This window comes from Anguilla rostrata, chromosome 8 (genome assembly GCF_018555375.3).
Source record: "Anguilla rostrata isolate EN2019 chromosome 8, ASM1855537v3, whole genome shotgun sequence".
NCBI classification, from domain to species: domain Eukaryota; kingdom Metazoa; phylum Chordata; class Actinopteri; order Anguilliformes; family Anguillidae; genus Anguilla; species Anguilla rostrata.
The window spans coordinates 32,273,079-32,296,269 of NC_057940.1; the positions used below are offsets into that span (position 1 = coordinate 32,273,079).

The window sequence follows — 23,191 nt, forward strand, 5'->3', positions numbered from 1 at the left end:
CAAATACATCTGTCCACCACATCATTGTGCCACATATACACTACATAGCCAAAAGTATGTGGACACCTGACATCCAACATCTCATCCAAAATTGTGGGCATAAATGTGGAGTTGGACTACCCTTTACTCCTATAACAACCTCAGCTCTTCTGGGAAGGCTTTATACTAGATGTTTGAGCTTTGCTGCAGGGATTTGCTTCCATTCAGCCAGAAAAGCATTAGTGAGTTTGGGTACTGATTTGGCGATTAGGCCTGGCTCGCAGCTGGCTTTCCAGTTCATCCCAAAGGTGCTGGATGGGGTTGAGGTCAGGGCTCTGTGCAGGCCAGTCAAGTTCTTCCACACCGTTCTCAACAAAACCATTTCTATATGGACCTCTGCCGCCCCTGCATGCAGTCACATTCTATTACCTGTCCTGCAGATACCTGGCCTACCGTAACTTCATGATTGACACGTACCGGCTGAACCCCCAGGAGTACCTGACCTCCACGTCCTGCCGCAGGAACCTGACCGGGGACGTGTGCGCCGTCATGAGGTGAGGGACCAGAGCAGTGCATGATGGGTATCTGCCAGGCACGACTCCACATTATCTGTGAACTGTGGCGACACCATCCAGCAAGGCCATTCTGAGACCTTGCATGTGTGAGACGCCAACAGAGGGTGCCTGTGTGTGTGTGTGTGTGTGTGTGTAAGAGGGGCTGCGTTGTGTTTGTATGCGCTTTCTTCATCACTGCCCCGCCCCTCCCAGAGTGCACGCCTTCCTGGAGCAGTGGGGGCTGGTGAATTACCAGGTGGACGCGGAGAGCCGGCCCCTCCCCATGGGGCCCCCACCCACCCCCCACTTCAACGTGCTGGCGGACACGCCCTCCGGCCTGATGCCCCTCCAGCACCGCCCCTCTCAGGTACAGCCCGCCTCTCGCTGCCACTGAGGTAGAGCCAGGTACAGTCTGTCTGCTGTCAGCGGTGTTTGTGTGATGAGGTTTTTTCCTTTTTGCATTGGTTGCCTTATAGAGGCTCAGAAGGAGGATTTTATGATACTGAGAGCTCAGTGTATAGTAGTCAGTCAGGTGACAGTTCTCCAGAATTGGGCAGTCGTGCCTTGGTTTCCCAGTCCTCCTCCTGACGGCCACGCCCTCCCCGCCCCCCAGGTGTCCGCGTCCCAGCAGATGCTCAGCTTCCCGGAGAAGGGCAGAGAGAAGCCGACGGAGCTGCAGAACTTCGGCCTCCGCACCGACATCTACGCCAAGAAGAACCCCAAGGTGCGTCCTGCCGAAGCCCCGCCCCCGCGCCAGCCCAGCCCCGCCTCCCTCTCCTCCTTCCCGGGCTAAAGCATTTCTCCTCAGTTTTCTTTTAGGAATAAAGACACATTGTTGTTTCTGTCTAAAGATAGACAACTTTTGTGTTCACCAAAATGAACTAGTTAAACTGTGTATGACTGGAAGTGGAACACTTCTTATGATTGAAAATAGAACACTTTGAGTTTATTTTTAAGCTAAGCAAAAATGCTGAGTGAATTCAATCCCAAGTTTCACATTTTTGTCTGTAAAAGGAATAGTACAGACCAGCACTATTGAACCACTACTTAATGTTTCAAGTTATGATTATGGTTTCTGGGTACAGAAAAAAAAAACAAGGGCGATGTCATGTAGAGCTGTATCCTGTGTGCGAATCACAGCTGCCCGTCAGAAATGTATCGCTTCTGCATGGATTTCCCTGGACTGCTCCCCGGCGTTTGTATGTTGGAGAAGAGTTCTTTCTGAGTAAATGTCAGGTTTGTAGCTTGATGCTTATTGGGACTGTAGGCTTGTTTGCAGCAGTGTGCTCTGTGCTGCACTGGGTTTGACTGCTCTGTGGTCTGATGAGCTGTCCGAGTGCTGAGCTGTGCTCTCACACCTGGGGTCTGTCTCTGCAGAGTAAAGGAGCCAGTGCAGGCCGGGAGTGGACCGAGCAGGAGACCCTGCTGCTCTTGGAGGTGAGTCACGGGTGGCCAATCGCACGCAGCCTCTGCTTTTCCCCTCACCAATCAAAAGCAGAAATGACTGGAGCTGCACCAGTCACAAACAAGCACTGGCTTTACCATCCTCAGTCGTGTCTGCCTCCATTTGTGTGATCGCCTGAGTCTGTGTTCTGTTTGGGGACGTGTTGTTCTTTTTCTGCTCATATCTGTCTGTGATGTCTTCATGTCAGTCCTTGCCTCTAGATGCCCTCCCTTTTCCTCACACTGCCATCCCTCTGTCTCTGTCTCTCTCCCTCCTTCCTCCCAGGCCCTGGAGATGTATAAGGACGACTGGAACAAGGTGTCGGAGCACGTGGGCAGCCGCACGCAGGACGAGTGCATCCTGCACTTCCTGCGGCTGCCCATCGAGGACCCGTACCTGGAGGACTCGGACGCCTCCCTCGGTCCGCTGGCCTACCAGCCAATCCCCTTCAGCCAGTCGGGAAACCCCGTCATGAGCACCGTCGCCTTCCTGGCCTCCGTGGTCGACCCCCGAGTGGCAGCTGCTGCAGCCAAGGCAGCCTTGGGTGAGCACAGTGCTGAGTCAGTGAGTCAGCCAGTCAGCCGGTCAGTGAGCCAGTCAGCCAGTCATTCAGCCAGTCAGCCAGTCAGCCAGTCCATCAGCCAGTCAGTGAGCCAGTCAGCCAGTCTGTCAGTCCATCAGCCAGTCTGCCAGTCAGCCAGTCAGTGAGCCAGCCAGCCAGTCATTCAGCCAGTCAGCCAGTCAGCCAGTCCATCAGCCAGTCAGTGAGCCAGTCAGCCAGTCTGTCAGTCCATCAGCCAGTCAGTGAGCCAGTCAGCCAGTCCGTCAGTCAGCTAGTCAGTCAGCCAGTCTGTGAGTCATTGAGCTTGTCATTTAGCCAGCCAGTCAGTTAGTCTCAAGTTAGGTCAGATATGCCATTTGAAACACTTGACCTTTAGATGCTGGTCAGACACTCCTGCAGCTCCATGAGAAGTTTCAGTGAAACCCCTGAAAACTGTTTCTAGTGACTATAGATGTTTATATTAAAATTGTCAGTAAGCTGCAGGTACTATTCAAAGTTATTTGAGTATTGGAAATGAGCTTTGATTATTTGAAAGTATTTGAAAATGATTTTGCGTAGGTGTGGCCTGTGCGCGCGTGCACGCGTGTGACCTGTATCCCTTTCTCCAGAGGAGTTTTCGCGGGTGCGAGAGGAGGTCCCGCTGGACTTGCTGGAGAGCCATGTGAAGAAGGCGCAGGAGGGGCCGCGCGCTCTGTTCAGCCTGGAGGCCAGCGGCATCGCCGGCACTGCCCCGGAGGAGCTGGAGAACGCCGGTACCCTCTACTTTCACCCCTCTCACCTTCATTCAGCCCGGCCGGTCGGCTGAGAACTCGGGCCGCAGAGAACGAGAGAGGGCGGGGAATGCAGGGGATCATGTAGCCAGTCAGATTCAGGGGGAGTGGCCAGATGTGGAGAACCACACCTGTGGGTACCCACGCACTGGCGATAATACCTCGACTCGTGACAGTGTTGTCTAAAATCACGAGCACTGTCTGTGCGCCAGGTCTCAGTAATGGTGCGGTTCAGTGTGCTGCCAGCAGAGGGCAGCAGTGCGCCAGAAGAGATGGGCCGGGGCGGGATGGGAGGCCGCTGCGAGCGGAGTTTGCGGGTCAGTAGGCTTCTCTTCTGCCTGCCTCTCCTCCCCACCTCTCTGTGACTCTCTGCCATAGGCTGTCTGTGTTACTTTCTGTAGGCCCCTGCCTCTGCAGGGCGGTGCGGAACAGGGTAGGCAGCGACCACTTTGTCACAGAGAATAAATAATTTGTGTAGTGAAATGAGCAGCGGCGTCCCAGCATGCAGTGGGAGGGGAGGAGGGGGCGAGTGCCAGCTCGGGGTGTGGCATGGGACAGCTCGGGGTTGGAGTTAGAGGCACTGTGTGTGCATGCGTATCGGAGGGGGGAGGGGGCTCAGGTTTCCGTGGCGATGAGTAGATTAGTGCAGCCGTGGCAGATGGGTCTGTGTTGGAGAGGAACGGGGGTTGGGGGCGGTGGTGGGTGGTGGGTGCGAGAAAGTGGGTCAGTGTGAGCCACTGCCATTTCTACCCCTGCTGCAAACGAACGTAACCCAAATACAACCGTACCACAAACGGTCAATCAATCAATCAATCTTTATTTATGTAGCACATTTCATACACATTAGTACAACACACAGTGCTTCACAATGAATTAGAAGAACAGATAAATTAAGAACATAAAAGGCATCAAAAGGTATTAGAGGAAATACAAAAAAATAAAAGAGCCTATAAAATAAGTAAAATCAATTAAAATAAAAATAAAATAAAATAATATTTTAAAACATAAAAACATTAAAACAGGACCAGTAAGAATTAATGTAAATTCAGAGTCCATTCAGACCGAAAGAAAGAACTGTGAAATTCGGGAAGCGCGGACAGCGTATGCTTCCAGCTGCCCGGTTTAGAGGCCGAAGGCACGGACATTACGGCTCTGCGGTCGTGTCTCTGGGAGGACATTACGGCTCTGCGGTCGCGTCTCTGGGAGGACATTACGGCTCTGCGGTCGTGTCTCTGGAGAATTTCGCTCTGCGGTCGCGTCTCTGGGAGGACATTACGGCTCTGCGGTCGCGTCTCTGGGAGGACATTACGGCTCTGCGGTCGCGTCTCTGGGAGGACATTACGGCTCTGCGGTCGCGTCTCTGGGAGGACATTTCGGCTCTGCGGTCGTGTCTCTGGGAGGACATTTCGGCTCTGCGGTCGCGTCTCTGGGAGGACATTACGGCTCTGCGGTCGCGTCTCTGGGAGGACATTACGGCTCTGTGGTCGTGTCTCTGGGAGGACATTTCGGCTCTGCGGTCGCGTCTCTGGGAGGACATTACGGCTCTGCGGGCGTGTCTCTGGGAGGACATTTCGGCTCTGCGGTCGTGTCTCTGGGAGGATATTAAGGCTCTGCGGTCGCGTCTCTGGGAGGACATTTCGGCTCTGCGGGCATGTCTCTGGGAGGACATTACAGCTCTGTGGAAGCTCTCTCTGCAATACATTAATGCGGTCGCATCGACTTACACTTGGGAGCTGGAGAAGCGGGAGGCTGTCTGTCTGACTGGGGTTCTACCATGTTTTACTGCCACTCCGAAACGGCCATTCATTTTTCATTCGGCCCCGTCGCTGAACGATCCTCTCCTCCTGTATAATGGATGGCCATTACTTAGCCCTGTGTACCCTCGTACTTGTTTAATTATACACACTGGGCCTGCCCGCACTGAAAATCACTCAGGAACAGACCAGGGCTATTACCGCCCAGCTGTTTATTTTGGTACATCCAACATTTCCCCATTTTACTGCCTTTATTGTTGCCAAATCCCAACCCGCAATCAAGTTGTTCAGTTTAGTGGCTATTGTACTGAGGATTTACTTTATCCAAGAGGGATTATTTATTTTTTCCCCCCCTTTAATTGGGCATTTTTAGAATCAGGGCTTGTTCCGTCTGGTTAGCTGGGAGCCTTGGTCTTGTGGTCTCCCGATGGCCTTTGATTGGCCAAGAAGCAGCAATGTCATGGCTTTCAGTCACGTAAGAATATGTCATAAACAATGCTGACACCTTCAAAGCCCATAACCAGGACAGTTTCCAGGCTCAATGCTTCAATAATCAATGTTCAAATGTGAGCGGTCATGAATTGTTTCCTCACCGTTTGACCGCATGGTGCTCAGAACAGGAAGATTTCACTGAAAGAATTACTCTAAACGGAGCGGGGTAAAGGACTCACCCGCTACTGCTGAAGAGCTCCAGAGCACTGAGGCGGGTCACATAACATCTGACAGCAGCAGTCTTCCAGGCTCCAAATCTTTTTCTGTGAATGAGCACTCAGACCATGACAAAACAAAAATGGCCACATTCCTGTCAGAAACTGTCTGACACCAACCGCACCGCACTGCACTGAATGCATTCTCAGAGGAGTTTGTTCCCATAGACGTGTATAATAAAAGTAGGTCGACCATTAGCCACTGTCTTCTCCCAGCATCAGTGTTCTTTTCAGGAAACAATTTGAGCTCCTCATTCTCTGTCCCCTGTACAGGAGCAGCAGAGCCGGAGAAGATGGAGGTGAACCCCGAGTCCCAGCAGCCTGTCAAGGTGAAGTAGGACCACTGTTCTGGGGTCAGGGGTGGGTCAGTGGGTGAGAGAGAGGAACAGTAATCTGGGGTCATCGGCAGGTCACTGGGTGTTATAGGAACACTGATCTGGGTTCAGTGGTGGGTCACCGAGTCACATCTGGACAGGTGTGTGTATATTTCTGTAATCTGGTTTCCTCATCTTTATCAGCCATGTTCTGCTGCTGCAAATTGAGCTTAAACCCGCTGTATGTTCATCGCCCTTTCGTATGCATGAAGCCAAGTAGTGGGTCATCAAATAAAGAAAGATCAGTCATATGAATTTTGTGCAGTCCAAAAAATAAGCCCATTAACTGAATGGAATAGCAAGAGTATTGTGATAATGGAAGAAGCAGTGGCATCTAAAAGTTCTTCCTTACGTACCCTTCCGCTGTGTCCCCCTGGTCCACTGTAAAGTTTATTTATTAATTTTTTTGTCATATATAGAGGCCACATGCTGCGAATAATTGAGGACATTTGAAAATTGCACAAATTAAGTAGAAATATTAACCTCTTAGCGCATTGCCCCTAGTGGTGGGCACGCCCGCGTGCCTAGATTACTAAAGTCAAACATTCGGTGCTACTGCAACCAACGTGTGAGATGAAAACAGAAACGCGTTGTTTCCGTTTCATTAGTAGACGATACATGACAACTATGCCGAAAACGGAGTTTCGCAGCCCCACCATTGTCGCTCCCGTCGTTCATTTAACACACACCCCCTCCCTGCAGTCTCATCTAAAAAACGCCCCCCACCCTTGACATAATGGACAATATTGTCTATCTTGGCATTCATAAAAATTACATTACATTTACATTACATTCATTTGGCAGACGCTTTTATCCAAAGCGACGTACAAGAAGTGCATTTTCATGATCGTAGACAACTGCTGAACACGGGTTCAGTAAGGTACAATTACTTATTTTGTACAGCCATTTCTAGCTGAGAACAATGAACACTATCCTGGTCTAACATCTGCAGAGCCAAACTAGGCAGAAGATTAAGCTAGAGTATTAGGACAAATACAATTTACCAAGAAGTGCAGGGATGGGGCAACATGTAACAAGTGACAAGGAAAAAGGGTTTTTTTTTTTTTTTTTTTTTTTTTTTTTTTTTTTTTTAATATATATATACACAGCATGGTGGTGGTTATTCTAGGTATAGTCTGAAGAGATGAGTCTTCAGGCCACGGCGGAAGATGGATAGTGAGGGGGAGGTTCGGAGAGGGACGGGGAGTTCGTTCCACCACTGGGGAGCTAGGGTGGAGAAGCTCTGTGATCCCTTTGGGCGGGTGGGAGGGGTTACAAGACGCCCTGCTGCTGCAGAGCGGAGTGGTCGAGCAGGCACATAGAATTGAGTCATGTCCTGCAAGTAGATGGGGGCTGTCCTGTTGGCGGCAGTGTAGGCAAGGGTCAGGGCTTTGAATCGGATCCTGGCAGCGACCGGTAGCCAGTGAAGTGATCGCAGCAGAGGAGTGACGTGGGAAAAATATTCTTTCACCACTAAAAAATCGTATTCCGTCATAGCAACAAGATAAACCCGACAATAGCCCTAAGATATGCCTATACAGCAGTGAAAACGCTGCTCACTGAATAACGAAATAAACGAGAAAAAGTTTTTAAAATGATACCATGTCATTCTACAGTCAATATCTGGGACTAAATATTGAATAAATATAAAACCTTACTGTTGGTTTTACGTGTAGAGATGTCCCTTTTGAGACTGCGTGGTCATATATTGTCTTGGACAATCCGTTTGGGAAATATAGGCGCATCTGTGACGCCTGGGTATCTTCCAAAATAGCTGTGCGTAACACCACACCTGTTGTTTACGGCGTCGTCGCCCTTTTTAGTACAGTCTGACTAGATTTACAATTCATTTATTCGGTAGGCGAGAGTATAAGCTTTCTAACGATGTATAACATGTCTAATTCTGCTTTCGGAATAGCGTTTTATAGGTCAGCGTAACAGAAAATATTCTTAGCATAGCATTCACTTACGCAATCACACTCTGTTAGCAGACAAATACGATGCACCTAACGAAACATGTTCAAGGATATTTCGTAATTTCTTGGAAAATACTATTCTTATTGAGGACTTCTGAACATAGCTAAGCCATATGTTTGCTGATAGACCTAGCTGACATCGTTTTCTGGAGCAAAACAGAAGCGAATAGAACAATATAATTGATACTGTCTCTCTGTCTCTATCTACTGAACATAGAGGAGATTTCACCATTGCTATGTAAGTATTATCGTTCAAAATATTTCGGTTATATACGTTCTTTTTGAAATTGAGTATTTTTAAATAGGTTAGTGGTGTTATATAATGTAAATATTTCACACTGTAATGTAAGCGTTAGACGGAAGTGTAATAGTTTTTGTGAAGCATGCAACAGTGATGACGTCAGAGCTGGAACATTGCCAAAACGTGGTGGACGGGTGAAAATTGTTTTCATGTTGTCTCATCCCCATACAATAAAACATACGAGAGTACAGAGTATAGAAATACACACGAGTTAATTATTACACATTTAGGTACTGTACCGCATTGTGTGACAATGTTTTTGCATTATTTTTTTAATCTGATAGCAATGTTTCATCTTAAACCCTCATAAGGGGCTCATTTATATGCTTTATAATGGACAAAAAACATTTTATTCAATTTTGGAGAGATTTTGGATATGTTTCTGGACACCTAGCTATTTTAGACCACTGTACTGACTGAAAGCTTGTAATTCCCATTTGAAAATTATGCAACAGTGATTTTCTTGAGTCAAAACAGTTGATTTGTAGTGAAATACATGGATATGTTATGATTTACAGCAATGCATAATTTAGACATTTTGGATAGATTTGGAGATGCTGGGTACACTGCTTAGTTTTTGCTTCATACATCTATAGTAGTTCTACATATCCACCCTTAGATTTTATGAACTTGTGGTCAAGAAGTTTTTGACCTAGCACATGTATAGTTTAACCTCCTGCATATATTCAATCTCGCAGTATTTCATTGCGAACTTAAAAAGTGCAAATTTATTTTGGATTTTTTGTCAAAACAATTGCATTTGTGGCACTTTATTTCTTCCAAAATTATGAATATAAACTAATCTGTGTTAGTATTGTAAATTGTACAAATGTCTTGCTTCATTTAAGCCATTTTTCAAGTCTCTGTGGTGTTCACGTCTGGAGTTATAAAGCTTTAAATAGGGTACCCCCTAAATGGGCAAGGATTGGCAAAATTTGGCTTGTGCCTTAAGAGGTTAAGAGGTATTTGTGAGGATTTGTTACATTTAGAATATCCAAAATATAATGTCAGTATATATTCTGCCTTAGTAGCCGGTTGACATATTGTAGTTTTTACATTTTTGATTGTAATTGATAGGCTGTACCCTCACGACACCTAAGTGCAACAATATGGGCCGTTGAGTTAATGTGGGCTCCTTGTTTTAATGTGCAGAGTTATTGTTAATGAAATGGTTGTTCGCGATGAATTGACACTGCAGTGGAATGATTATGATTGGTTGCTCAGTGGAGGCTTCACGACGAGGCCCTATTGCCCTCTTGCACCTGGAGGACTCAATTGCAGGCTGCTTGTCAGTTCTCTCCATATGAACCACAGGTGAATGCACGCCTTAGTGAATCAGGGCTGTCCTGGTCATGTTACACTGTAAGGGTCGCCAGCTGACCCGTCCCTCTGTCTCAGGCTGAGGACAGCGAGGAGCCGGAGAGATCCAGCCAATCGGCAGATAGACCAGCGGAGGGAGACCGGCTGAAGAACGAGAGCAGTGAGCCGGCGGAGAGAGAAGAGGCCGAGGGCGAAGGAGTTCAGGAGGGCAAGACGGGTACGTGTCTGACCTACCGTGAGACGTGGGAGCGCCAAGTACGTGTCTGCGCGTGCGTGTGTGTGTGTGTGTCTGTCCCACTTCTGTCTCAGCTCTCATTAACGATAACAAATAGGAAAATATGAATTATTGAATGTTTTTTTTTGCCTCATTAAATATTATTTGAAAATGAGAATGAGATTGTGCCATTTTTCATCCTCCATTGAACTCGACCGCCACAGACGGTCAGAGAATGCTTAACTGTGCTTAATTAAGGTGATGATAATAAAGGTTAACGGGCTTGAAAACCAGTAATACAATTTTCTTGACTCTCATGGCAACTGAATAGCAGGCTCTTCCTCACTATAAACCAGACTGTGGTCAGGTTATGCTTCCTAAGGCTTAAGAGTGAGTCAGGGAGAAGGTCTCACACTGTCTCTGTTTCAGAGCAGGAGAAGGTGGAGGTCTCACACTGTCTCTGTTTCATAAAGGGAGAAGGTGGAGGTCTCACACTGTCTCTGTTTCATAGAGGGAGAAGGTGGAGGTCTCACACTGTCTCTGTTTCATAGAGGGAGAAGGTGGAGGTCTCACACTGTCTCTGTTTCATAGAGGGAGAAGGTGGAGGTCTCACACTGTCTCTGTTTCAGAGCAGGAGAAGGTGGAGGTCTCACACTGTCTCTGTTTCATAAAGGGAGAAGGTGGAGGTCTCACACTGTCTCTGTTTCATAGAGGGAGAAGGTGGAGGTCTCACACTGTCTCTGTTTCATAGAGGGAGAAGGTGGAGGTCTCACACTGTCTCTGTTTCAGAGCGGGAGAAGGTGGAGGTCTCACACTGTCTCTGTTTCAGAGCAGGAGAAGGTGGAGGTCTCACACTGTCTCTGTTTCAGAGCAGGAGAGGGTGGAGGTCTCACACTGTCTCTGTTTCAGAGCAGGAGAGGGTGGAGGTCTCACACTGTCTCTGTTTCAGAGCGGGAGAAGGTGGAGGTCTCACACTGTCTCTGTTTCAGAGCAGGAGAAGGTGGAGGTCTCACACTGTCTCTGTTTCAGAGAGGGAGAAGGTGGAGGTCTCACACTGTCTCTGTTTCAGAGTGGGAGAAGGTGGAGGTCTCACACTGTCTCTGTTTCACAGCGGGAGAAGGTGGAGGTCTCACACTGTCTCTGTTTCAGAGAGAGAGAAGGTGGAGGTCTCACACTGTCTCTGTTTCAGAGAGGGAGAAGGAGGAGGTCTCACACTGTCTCTGTTTCAGAGAGGGAGAAGGTGGAGGTCTCACACTGTCTCTGTTTCAGAGAGGGAGAAGGAGGAGGCCATGGACACAGCCCTGATCCCCAGGGAGGGAGAGCGGGAGGAGGGCAGGCGGAGGCTGGAGTCAGAGCTGGGGGAGGGGAACGTCGCCACGGCGGCCGCCGCCGCCCTCGCATCCGCTGCCACCAAGGCCAAGGTGAGCCGGGGAGAGGGAGAGGAGCGCCCCCCAAACAGACCCTCCCACCCTGCCACCCTCACTTCCCTCAGCCTCCACTGCCCACTGGAGAACTCTGCAGTCCCTGCGTTTCATACATATTTATCGCATATGCTATCACATTGATTGCCTTTCCATTTTAGAGCTGCTGTCCTCTGTCCATTCCTTCAAGGTGGACTGTTGCCCGTCGTACGATTGAAATATTGTCTGTGGATTGTGGAGTGCTTACTTGCGTACATGTTCTCAGTGTGTGTGCTGTCGGCTGTGCAGTCATTGCTCCCTCCCTCTCCCTGACTCTCTTTCTCTCTCTCTCACTCTCCTTCTCTCTGCCCCTCTCTCTCTGTCTCTCTGTGTTGTAGCACCTGGCGGCGGTGGAGGAGAGGAAGATTAAATCTCTGGTGGCTCTGCTGGTTGAGACGCAGATGAAGAAGCTGGAGATCAAGCTCAGGCACTTTGAGGAGCTGGAGACCATCATGGACCGAGAAAAGGAAGCGGTGAGCGTCTCCCCTGCAGCGGAACCTGAGGCTTACTCTACGACACACTGACCCCCACAACCGTACAGCACACAGACTACAAAGAACTGTCAGCGCACAGACCCTCCCCAAACCGCACGGTACACAGACCCCTGCAACTGTACAGCACACAGACTACCCCAAACCGTACAGCACGCAGACCCCACAACCATACAGCACACAGACTACCCAAAACCGTCTGGCACACAGACCCTCCCCAAACCATACGGAACACAGACCCCCATAACCATACAACACATAGACTCCCCAAACTGTGGCCTGTGGTCCCCAAACTGAGTTTCCAGTGACACAATTCATCCCTGAAGCCAGGGTATGTGTTATGTCACAGCCCTGTTTCAGTTCCCTGCTCTCTGACTCGTTGGGGCAAACTGTTCCAGAACCTCCAGATCGTTTTCTTGCGGACGGGAAGCGTACGGTTAGATCCGCTGTCAGAAACGGTGGACGGAATTAAATCAGAGAGGCAGTTTGGTCATTTAGAGCAGAAGTTGGACGGGATCCAGCCTCTCTGTTCCATCAAAGCGATGGCATTTCCCAGACTCCCCGTGTCTTTCCGCTGACAGTTACACTTAGGCAAAGAGGAAATAGTGTTTTATAGGGACTGGTTGGGATGCATTTCATCAGTGGCGATGTGGTCAAGGGGGTGAGGGGGTCAGCTAACCCAGACGTCTCCTGTCTCTTCCTGTCAGGACCACTGAGCGGTTGGGGAGGGGGGGAGGGGGGAGGGGGGGGGGGGTTGTCAAAAGGCGTTACAGCAAGCCGAGGGTTTGGAGCTGTTTGTAGCTCCTGATTTGGATTTACCCTGAAGGACCACAGCAGCCTCTCACTGACGCTGAGCTTCCTGCTGTCATTTGGGGAAACTTCAGCACAGCCGTAAACATGGCGGGTGGGATTCGGCTGCCTCGTTGCCAGGTGCTGGGGCGGGGCGGGGCGGGGCGGGGCGGGGCCGTGTGGGGCGGGGTTACTGCGCTGGCCGCCCTCTCTCTCGGACAGGACGCAGCGTGATGCAGCGTGTGACCTCACGCGTACGCTGGGGTGCAGGTCCTGCTCTAAATATGATCCTCAGATCGCTGCACTCAGGGACATGCTGTTATCAGCACTCTGTCCCCCCCATTTTATTGCCATTCATTTTTTACACCCACTTTTACTGCCATTAATTTAAGGGAAGGTTAAACTAAATTCTTCTGTCCGAATTGTAATCAGTTAAAATGGTGTGAGTGCTGTCTCCTTGATGAAGTGTCTGTGGATTGAGTTTCGTAATTGGAGCACTTTAACAACATAATTAGGGGTCTGAGTGATAGGTATGGGGAACCTTTCTGGTGCTCTGGAGAAGTACTACATGCAGTGCCAATAATCCCACCTCTGACTGTTCTCTCTCATTCCTCCTGTGCCATCACTGTCTTCCCTCCTTCTCTTTCTCCTCTCTCACTCTTTCCTTCTTTCTCCTCTCTCCCTTTCTCCTTTTCTCTTTCTTTCTCTCATGCACTTTCTCCCCATCTTCCTTTCTCCTCTCTCTTTCTCTCCTTTTCTTTCCCTTACTCTTCCTCTTCCCTCCCTCACTCTCTGTTATTCTTCCTCCTCTTTTACTCTCTTTCTCCTCGCTCTCTTTCTCTCTCTGTCTCTCCCTCCCTCTCTCCCCCTTCATTCTCTCGGTCTCCCTCTCTTCCCCTCTCTGTCCCCCCTCCCTCTCTCCGTCTCCCTCTCTCACACACACACAGCTGGAGCAGCAGAGGCAGCAGTTGCTGTCGGAGCGGCAGGCCTTCCACCTGGAGCAGGTGAAGTACGCTGAGATGAAGGCCCGCCAGCAGATGGAGCAGCAGCAGCCTGCCGCCGCCCCCCCCGGCCAGAACCCTGGGGGCCAGCAGGGCTACCCCAGCATGCACCACTCCGTGGGCCCCCACCACGCTCCACAGACATGTGAGGGTCATGGGCTTCCACACTGGGGGGGGGGGGGTGGGGGGTCGGACCCTGGGCTTAGTGGGAGCACTCAGCTAATATCTGCATGTGTCTCTTTCTCCTTGTCTTGTGCCTGCTGATGGGAATGGGAAAAGGGTCCATGGGGGGGCCCGGCCAAGACATGTCAGGGCGCATGATGCCTGCTGCACCCCCTGGTGGCCCGCATCAGCCTCCAATGATGGGGTCCCGGCACCCCGGAGCCACAAACGGCATGTGTGAGTCTCGTGGCTCGTCCCATGTGCTTCCATTCAAACCTGCCTGTCATTAGCTTTTCCCCTGCCTCACTAGCCCCGCCTCTCTGCACAACACTTAACCTGCTAGCCCCGCCTCTCTGCACAACGCTTAACCTGCTAGCCCCGCCTCTCTGCAGAACACTAAACCTGCTATCCCCGCCTCTCTGCACAACGCTTAACCTGCTAGCCCCGCCTCTCTGCAGAACACTAAACCTGCTATCCCCGCCTCTCTGCACAACGCTTAACCTGCTAGCCCCGCCTCTCTGCAGAACACTAAACCTGCTATCCCCGCCTCTCTGCACAACACTTAACCTGCTAGCCCCGCCTCTCTGCACAACACTTAACCTGCTAGCCCCGCCTCTCCACACAACACTAAACCTGCTAGCCCCGCCTCTCCGCACAACACTAAGCCTGCTAGCCCCGCCTCTCTGCACAACACTTAACCTGCTAGCCCTGTTTAGCCTATTTAACTGTCCTGTTATCTTCAAATTTACTAACATCTTTTATCCTTGGGGTCAATTTGACCCCAGCAATTTAAACCTCCAGAAAATGATTATAATTAAAATTGTTACCATGAGTTTGTGTCAGGTACTTTATTATAGTCTTTAAATAGCCCTTTAAATAAAATATAACCCCCCAACCCCCTTATACATCTAGAATACCTATTACGCGACTATGAAAAAATATGCAAATCACCATAAAATCTCACTGATTGACCTAAAATTGGAAAGAAAGATCTTTTTGTTGTTTTAATGTTTTTTCTCACTGTCCCCAACATGGTAACCTTCCTTTTCAGCAATTCCTCACCCAGGGCATACGATGTGAAAAAATGATCACATGTAATGTTATGACCATTCAGCCATGTCTAGTACCACCCTCATGGCCTGATTTTTTTCAGGTGCTTCCCCAGGGGATTTACCAGTGTACACCGGCATATTCCGGGCATAGCTGTTCTGTGCATCACATGCTGCCCATATTTTCATACCGTGTTTGTTTTTGGCCGGTTCGTTTGGTATGTATTGTCTGAAGGGACAGCGCCCACGAAACGCAAACAGACATTCATCCGCAGTCATGTGGGGGCCTGGATTGTAAATAAAGGGTCATTGCTGAACTCACTTGTCCCATACATCCCGTACTGCTGCAAGTTTGCTCTCGTTGGCCCTGCCTTGTTTCTCTGTCATCAAAGCGTATGACACGGGAGAAAACGGAGGATGGAGTGTAGCACAGTGGGTAAGGAGCTGGGCTTGTAACCGAAAGGTCGCAGGTTCGTTTCCCGGGTAAGGACACTGCCGTTGTACCCTTGAGCAAGGTACTTAACCTGCATTGCTTCAGTATATATATCCAGCTGTATAAATGGATACAATGTAAATGCTATGTAAAAAGTTGTGTAAGTCGCTCTGGATAAGAGAGTCTGCTAAATGCCTGTAATGTAATGTAATGTAATGAAAACATGGAATGTCTTTAGAGACATGGTGGCTGGAAATATTGCCCTTCCAGTGTCAGCATTCCAAAGGCTTGCTGTTGCTTGGCCTTTTGACTTGTACACTCCTACCAAAATGAGCAATTCAATGTAGGCTTGCAAGTGGGTCACATCCAAGTCTTTCCAACTGTCCCCATACACACGCCTCCCCTCTAGGTTTGTCATCTCAAGTATATCCTTTTCGATCGATGGTGTTACAAAGAGCTCAAATGCTGATTTTATGTCTTGGACATGGCTGACAACATATCTGGTGGGGCCTGGAACCATTCTGATGAAATTAGCAGCATTAAGTCTACCCTGTCATTCAAGTGGGGCGAGGGACCATGATAACTTTTCCATTTTTTGAAGGTAACGTGTCTGCTGGTGGTTGAGAGACAACAGGAGGGTCAACACTAAGGGCTTCATTCTCATCAGAGGAGGATGCCTCATAATCAGGGTCCTCCTCAACATTATCCTGTGTCTCAGACACATTCTCCTCTATGTCACTTTCACTGTCAAAGAGCTGTGACAAAACCTCATTGGCAGAAAACCTTTGCTTAGAGGTCATTTTTATTATTATTATTAACCTTTATTTAACCAGGTAAAAAAAAAAAAACTCTTGAGATTAAAAGTCTGTTTCAAGAGTGACCTAGCCAAAATAGGCAGCAGTAAACACAGGAGTTACTAACAATACAACATAACACAAAAGTACCTGATAAAAAGGCGCAATCAAACCCATAAGATCAATAAAAATAAACAAAAATAATCGGGGAGTCAGAGTAAATAAAATCATACAGAAATTTTCAATTGAGAGAGAGCATAAAGAAAGAGCACACAGACCACCAAGAGAAATGGTTTAGAAGGCTGCTGTGCAAGCTTTTATATGTTTGCTCCTCCCCTATGTTGTGTGAACTATCAATGTCCTTGCGGGAACCATATTTCCCCTCCCCCAAAGCACGGGAAAGTGAACTATCAGTGGTTCTAGCACTACTACAGGTATGGTTATGTTAGGTTGGGGCCCTGAAGCAGAGGGACGTTTTTTGAAGATTATAAAATTGCATGTTATAGTGACCTCCATATCATCCAAAACAAATGTGTGTAAAATGTTGATGTTTCTTATGTTTTATACAGCTAAAACAGCCTGGGGTCAAATTGACCCCAAAGAACACGGATACATACAAAATGTGTATAGGATATTGAAATAATCATGTTAATTTTATGTTTACCCAGTTGTCCCCATTAAATTAGGAAAGGTCATTAAATATGAAGCAAAAAAATGATGTCAATCATTTAGAGATGTTAAACATTGAATGGGGTCAAATTGACCCCAAAGATAATAGGAGGGTTAACCAGGTAAGAGCCCATTGAGATTAAAATCTCTTTCAATACATAGAACAGGCTAGGGCTGCAATAAGTTATTAAGTACAAACAAAAATGCATTGCAAAAAATGAAGACTTCTGTGGATCACTTTCACTAAGTAGGCCCGCCCCTGGCCGTGATCTTCCTGTTGTCTTATGTGCTCACTAATCTCTGCTTTTCTCCCTTTTGTTCTCAGACCCGACTCCGCCCCCCGCACAGCCTGATGGGACAGCGGCTGCTCCCATCCATTCAGGAGCTGAGAGCTAAAACTGGTCTCCTGAAACACTGCTCAACAAAACACCTGCACACAACCCTGTGTGATACCTGCAATTACACACACACTCACACAAACACGCATTCACGCACGCACTCACTCACACACGCAATCACTCCCACACACACACACACACGCACATACTTACATATGTACGTACACACACACACGCACGCGCACTCACACATACTTGCACACTCACACACAGTCACACACACACACAAGCACATGTACATTCCATGACAGACTTACTTCACTGAAGGGTTTTTATTTTTCTTGTAGAATACATAAGTACGTACGTACACACACACACACACACACTCAAACACATACTTGCACACTCACACAGTCTCACACACACACACACACACACACACATACAAGCACATGTACATTCCATGATAGACTTACTTCACTGAAGGGTTTTCAGTTTTCTTGTAGAAGATAAAAGTAGCATCTCTACTAGCAGGCAGCTTTGAGGATGCTTCTGCCCGGTTGAGTTTCTGCTTAGCTTTGGACGCTGCTGCTTTTCTCCCATTGTGTCTCCTGGAGGGGTCCGGCGAGGCCTGCTGTGACCGACAGGCAGACAGACAGATATAACCCATAATGCACCACAGGGCTCGGCCTTGCGCTCTCCCCTGGCTGTGCTGGTCCTTCTCGCTCCACACAGGTGCCGCTTTGTGAAACGCGCACTGGCCGCCTGTCTCTCTCTGCTCTGATTTAGTTTGGGAGGATTCCGCTTTTTCAGTTTGCCCTTTAATGTCCTCTTAATCTACTCTAGGATTTGTGTCGTTGCATTTTCTTTGTCCAATTTGAAATCGAAATTTGCTTCTCGAGTTTCAGTGTCCAGTGCAGCTGAAACCTGTACACTGGAAAATCCGCTTTTAAAAGGATGCCAGCCAAAATACCATTTTAGAAGGTACACTAATGAAAGAACCGCTCTCCACAATGTTTCAAAATTGTCTTGAAAAATGGGAAATCTTTGTGATGCTAGAATTCAAAAGTAAGCATGCGGTGGATATTTACAAAAAAAAAAGATTCTGTCCTAACTTAGCAACCGTCAATTTACAGAACAATTTTCAATTTTTCAAATAAAATTTCAGAGAGGAATATTTTGAGTTTTTTTGCGCTACAGGCAATCTTTAACAAAAAACAGCCATAGTATATTTAATGACCGGTTAAGTAAAGTGCCAAATGGTTTCTGTTTAGTCATTTTGAAAAGCTTTTGCACTTTTGTTTATCAGTGAAAATTTTCCCACTGGTTTGCTTTATGAAAGCAGCACTTGTTTGTCTCATATAAATCCAATGTGTAGCTATGGAATAGGCTTCTGAGAAATAGCCACACGCTGCTTCTTCAGTGGCATGCATTTGTGTGAGCTTACGGTTTTGTCTGTCAGGTTTTTTACTGTTCCGAGTGGGAAAAGTCCTTATCTTTTGATGAATGCCTTCCTGTTCCCCTTGAAGTTGGTGTGCATATACACGGCTGTGTAAAAGGCTTAGGAGTATTTTGTATTTGTCTACTCAAATAAGATGGCAATTCGTTTTCATTTCAAATATATTTCTTTTTGAACTTTCTGCTACAATTAACATGTTTGTTCATTACTGAAAATTTGGATTTGGAGGCTTTTTGGATTGCTTTGCTCAATTTTTGAGTGCAGGTCTTTTATGATTGTGTATACTATATAACAAAATTAAAGCTTTGTGTTTAAGGTAAATGCACCTGCATGAAAAGTGTTTTATTTAAATAATCTCTATAGGAATACAGTAAAGTGTGTAGGTAATACAGTATACATAGTAACTACCCTGTCCTTTAAAACGGGACAGTTTTTGGGAAGGCCAAAATCATTTTGTAATAAACCCTTTCAGAATTATGTCTTTCGACATTCCAAAGATCATGTTGCTGTTGTTCATCCAGAAATTCACGTAAGTCACACTGTGTGCTTCTGACAGGCAGTCTGTGGAGTCTTTCTAGAATAATCTGACCCTCTGCACAGACTCTTAGTGTATGGCCTGCCAGTGTGGAGTCTTTCTAGAATAATCTGGCCGTCTGCACAGGCTGTTTCAGAGTATGGCCTGCCAGTGTGGAGTCTTTCTGGAATAATCTGGCCGTCTGCAGGCTGTCTTAGAGTATGGCCTTAGGTGTCAGCAGGCTGCCACTGTCCACCTGGATTCACCTGAGTGGACCTGCATTCCTTGCAGTGTCTGTTGCTTGTTCCTGGGGTCAGCTTCACTTTCAACCCTATCCTCTCCTCTCCTCTCCCCTCTCTGACTTCCAGAATGGGTCATTATATAATGGCAGAAACCAGAAGAGCATTTTCCTTTGTGTGCTGTTATTTTTGTGCTCTTGTGTCTTTTACTGTCCTCTTGTTTTTTGTAATATTGATCTCTGCCTAGACTCTCTCTGTTCTTGAAAGTTTGTATCTTTTTGTATTGTTGAATTCATACCATCGCCGTTGAATAAAAGATTTTTTATGGTACATACCTGTCTGTGTGTATTTCACTGAGCTGCCATCTGGGACTGTTCTGAAGTGATAGAGGGCTGTGTCATTATGTACAATAAGTGTCACTTTTATCTACAGAAGTGCCTAGAAAGATGACATTGGCTGCTTTAAGTGAACTATCAATCTAGTGTCATTTTGAAATGGAACAGCGCTCCCTCAGTGCAAGAAAATGTATATCTTTGTTGGGAAAAAAGTCCCACAGATGTGTCAGGATCATAATTGGGGCGGCATAGCTCGGGAGGTAAGAGCGGTTGTCTGGCAGTCGGAGGGTTGCCGGTTCGATCCCTGCCCTGGGTGTGTCGAAGTGTCCCTGAGCAAGACACCTCACCCCTAACTGCTCTGGTGAATGAGAGGCATCAATTGTAAAGCGCTTTGGATAAAAGCAATATGTAAATGCAGTCCATTTACCATAATTTCATTTCATTTATTTCCTGCAGTGCTAAGCATGAACTGTGAACTAAACATTGTGATAGAATTCTGTTTGTTCATTCAACACTCTACACGCCTGCCTAGAAGCATGCATGTGACTAAATAGTTTAAAGGGGACAAGCTCCTTTGGGCTGTCTTGTTTGGTGGCACTGCTGCTATCTGCCAATTTGTTGTTTTGCTCCCCTCCTACCAGCCACAGTCTGAAATGGAGGGCTTGCTGAGGGCCCTGTGCTGCACTGTAATAGAGCGCATCCATGCAATGCTGTCATCCTGCGGCTCTGCAGAGGAGTGGGGAACAGAGCCTAGCTGCGCTAACAGGGAGCCCTGCGCTCAACCCTGCCTGTTAACTGAAAAGCATAGGCTCTGATTCTGAATTTAAATGTGTATTTCTGCAGTAGAATTTCTGTTTTCCAATATGAAATGCAGCTGTGGCATGAAATTTTAAAAAATCACTTGACAGAAAATGGCAGTTTACTGATAACTTGTTTACTTATTCATTTAAAAATTATACATACTTAAGGATTTCCTGAAAGACATAAGTAGACATGGACAAAACAGCATAACAAATATAGGAAAAGACTTGGGTGCCCAGGAGGTTGAAGTGAATGGCCCTGTCGCAGGTCAGCCAATGTGGTTGCGTTGGTCACTCTAGCACGTACAGCACGCCCGAGCTGATCCCACAAGTGTTCCACTGGGTTGAGTTTTGGTGACCAGCATGAGGAGGAGGTGCCAGGCTGTTGTGGCTGCGTATAGTTCTTCCACCCGCTACTGAGGCTCCTGACTTTATTCAATGAATAAAGCGTAAAATTACCAATATGTCTTGTTTGTTCCTTGTTACTGATAGAGAGTTCAATCATCCAATCCCCCAAACAACTCAAAACAATAGAGTCAATACCAACAGGAGAATACACTGTTTGACATTGGCAGGGAAATTTGGCACATTTCACTTGGGACACCACCCACATAACCAGATGTGCTGCTCATCCCTCAAATGCATGATCCTTACAAATGGGACATCGTTGTAAAGGGAAATGAACAGGCTTTCCAATGGTATAAGATACAATGCTAATAATACAGTAACAACAGATATGTTCGACCAAACACAAGAGGAGGAGTTTATATATCATAGAATTTTAAAATATATATAACTTATGCATGAATTGTACAGAATCCGTAGAGTTCTGTAAGTGATTAGGACGGTAATTAAATGAAGATTAATAGGTATAATAATGAGCTCCTTGAAAAACCGTGCAATGAATGGTCGTGTTTTATGTATTTGCCTGAATCCTGTCTGCGATGGCTATGGTAAAAATCAGAAGGGGCCAGTGTGGGCGGAAGATGCACATCATTCGGACATGCTTGGCGTACTTGCTGGATGGTGCCCTGATCTCCCTGGATAAATGTAAATACTGTATCTGCATATTAAAGCCGACAGACTTCATTTTATGCTCATATGGTTTCATATCAAATCCAATGTGCTGAAGTACGGAGCCAAACCAACAAAAATTGTGTCACTGTCCAAATACTTCATACTATATATTTTTCCACATTTCCTCTTCGCATGGTTACTCCATGTTTCTCAACACACAGCAGTGTATTAACAAAAGAATTTGAATTTGTATTGTTCAATGCAAATAAAGTATAAGCCTACTGTGGCATTTGGTCTGCCAGAGAGGCGGATTGGTCTCGGCTGCACCGGCTGGTGGAGAGGGCACACGCACCTGGGCTGCATTGGCTAATCAGCCCAGTTGCTTAAAGATGTGCTGCTCTCCACAGTTTGGGGCCAAGACCGGGAGCTCACACTGAGAGCGTGTTTATTATTTTTGTTTAGTTTAATTTCAGTTTTGTTTCTTTTAACAAGATGGGGAAAAGTGACCCACCACTGAAAAGTAGAAGGAGCTGGTCAGGTGAAAATCTGGCCAGCTACAAGTGGAAAACTGAAAGGTTGCGACTCTGTTTTGCTGCCTTTTGTCTTTGTTATTTTAGTTTGTTGTTTTAGTTTTAGTTTTTGACTGGAACCTGTGAGTAGGAAGCGTAAAGGTGTCCGTTTATTTGATTTAATGTTTGTGTGGGTGCGCTCTCTCTCTCCATGCATCAACCAACGGTGTTCCCTGGCATCTGCCGCATCTCCCTCCCAGGGGTGTCACGCTGGTGTGTGACACCTACGTACTTCCACATTTTGTTAAACACATATAGACATGGACAAAACATGCTACTTTTAATAATAATAGGAAAAGGCTTCCCCAGATGTTTGCACAAGTAGAGCTGTCTTGGTGTTACAACCTAGCCACAGCCAGACACAATCTACAGGGTCCAAGTTACGGTTAAAGTTAAAAAGTGCGGAAGGTGATTTCCAGTTTGCTTGTACTGTATCACCAATGTTAATTACGCAGAACTACCGCATACCTCACATAACTGTATCAAACGTTTTGAGTCAATTACAACGGGCTAACAAAGAAAATCTGGAAGAAAATATTCAGCAACCGAATTAATCAGTTTGAATGTTTTGGTAGCCTACGTAATATGCTGTCCCAGCACGAATGCTTAGAATTTTATAAAACGAATACTAAAGCAAGAAAAGAACAGAAGAGCACACGTTATAATTCCAAGACGTTGGCAGGCTATAACCAAAACTAGGCTACTGCGCCGCATAACATACAAGTTTGATTTGAAGTTATTATGAAAATAAATTGGTTTGCGGCTGCATATTTTCAAACATGGCGGGTAATGGCGGAAAATAAATATAAAAAAATGCTGCGAGTACTCGACCAATCAGAAATGTTCAGCGCTGCAAGCTCCACCCAAAAGGTTCCTGTACTTTCGGAAAGTACTACCCCCCGAGCAGGAACCTTTTGAGGGGTAAAATAAAGCCCCAAGAACTAAATTTAGACCCTAGTTCCTGCGGTGGAAACGCACTGAGTTCCTCAAAAGGTTCCTAGTTCCGGGGTAAAGTTCCTGCGGTGGAAACGCGGCTTTTGTTGTACGTCGCTCTGGATAAGAGCGTCTGCCAAATGCCTGTAATGTAATGTAATGTAAAGACACAGATATGAAAAAG

The 23,191-nt window shown here is 46.9% G+C and overlaps 1 protein-coding gene across 5 annotated transcripts in view; it reads left to right on the top strand.

Annotated features, from left to right (window-relative positions):
* smarcc1b (SWI/SNF related, matrix associated, actin dependent regulator of chromatin, subfamily c, member 1b) overlaps positions 1 to 19,683 on the top strand; it is a 32,011-nt gene extending 12,328 nt beyond the window's left edge. For 4 of the 5 annotated variants that reach the window (XM_064347756.1, XM_064347754.1, XM_064347755.1 and 1 more), the window contains exons 16-28: positions 420 to 533; positions 747 to 900; positions 1,147 to 1,257; positions 1,911 to 1,970; positions 2,263 to 2,521; positions 3,148 to 3,291; positions 6,044 to 6,099; positions 9,820 to 9,958; positions 11,225 to 11,376; positions 11,754 to 11,888; positions 13,643 to 13,841; positions 13,976 to 14,095; positions 17,129 to 19,683. In XM_064347756.1, coding sequence (XP_064203826.1) covers positions 420 to 533; positions 747 to 900; positions 1,147 to 1,257; positions 1,911 to 1,970; positions 2,263 to 2,521; positions 3,148 to 3,291; positions 6,044 to 6,099; positions 9,820 to 9,958; positions 11,225 to 11,376; positions 11,754 to 11,888; positions 13,643 to 13,841; positions 13,976 to 14,095; positions 17,129 to 17,199 — 1,714 coding nt within the window. In that variant the 3' untranslated portion in view covers positions 17,200 to 19,683. The remainder of the gene's footprint in view (positions 1 to 419; positions 534 to 746; positions 901 to 1,146; positions 1,258 to 1,910; positions 1,971 to 2,262; positions 2,522 to 3,147; positions 3,292 to 6,043; positions 6,100 to 9,819; positions 9,959 to 11,224; positions 11,377 to 11,753; positions 11,889 to 13,642; positions 13,842 to 13,975; positions 14,096 to 17,128) is intronic. The other variant, XM_064347758.1, reaches the window with a different exon arrangement.
* The last annotated feature ends 3,508 nt before the right edge of the window (positions 19,684 to 23,191 follow it).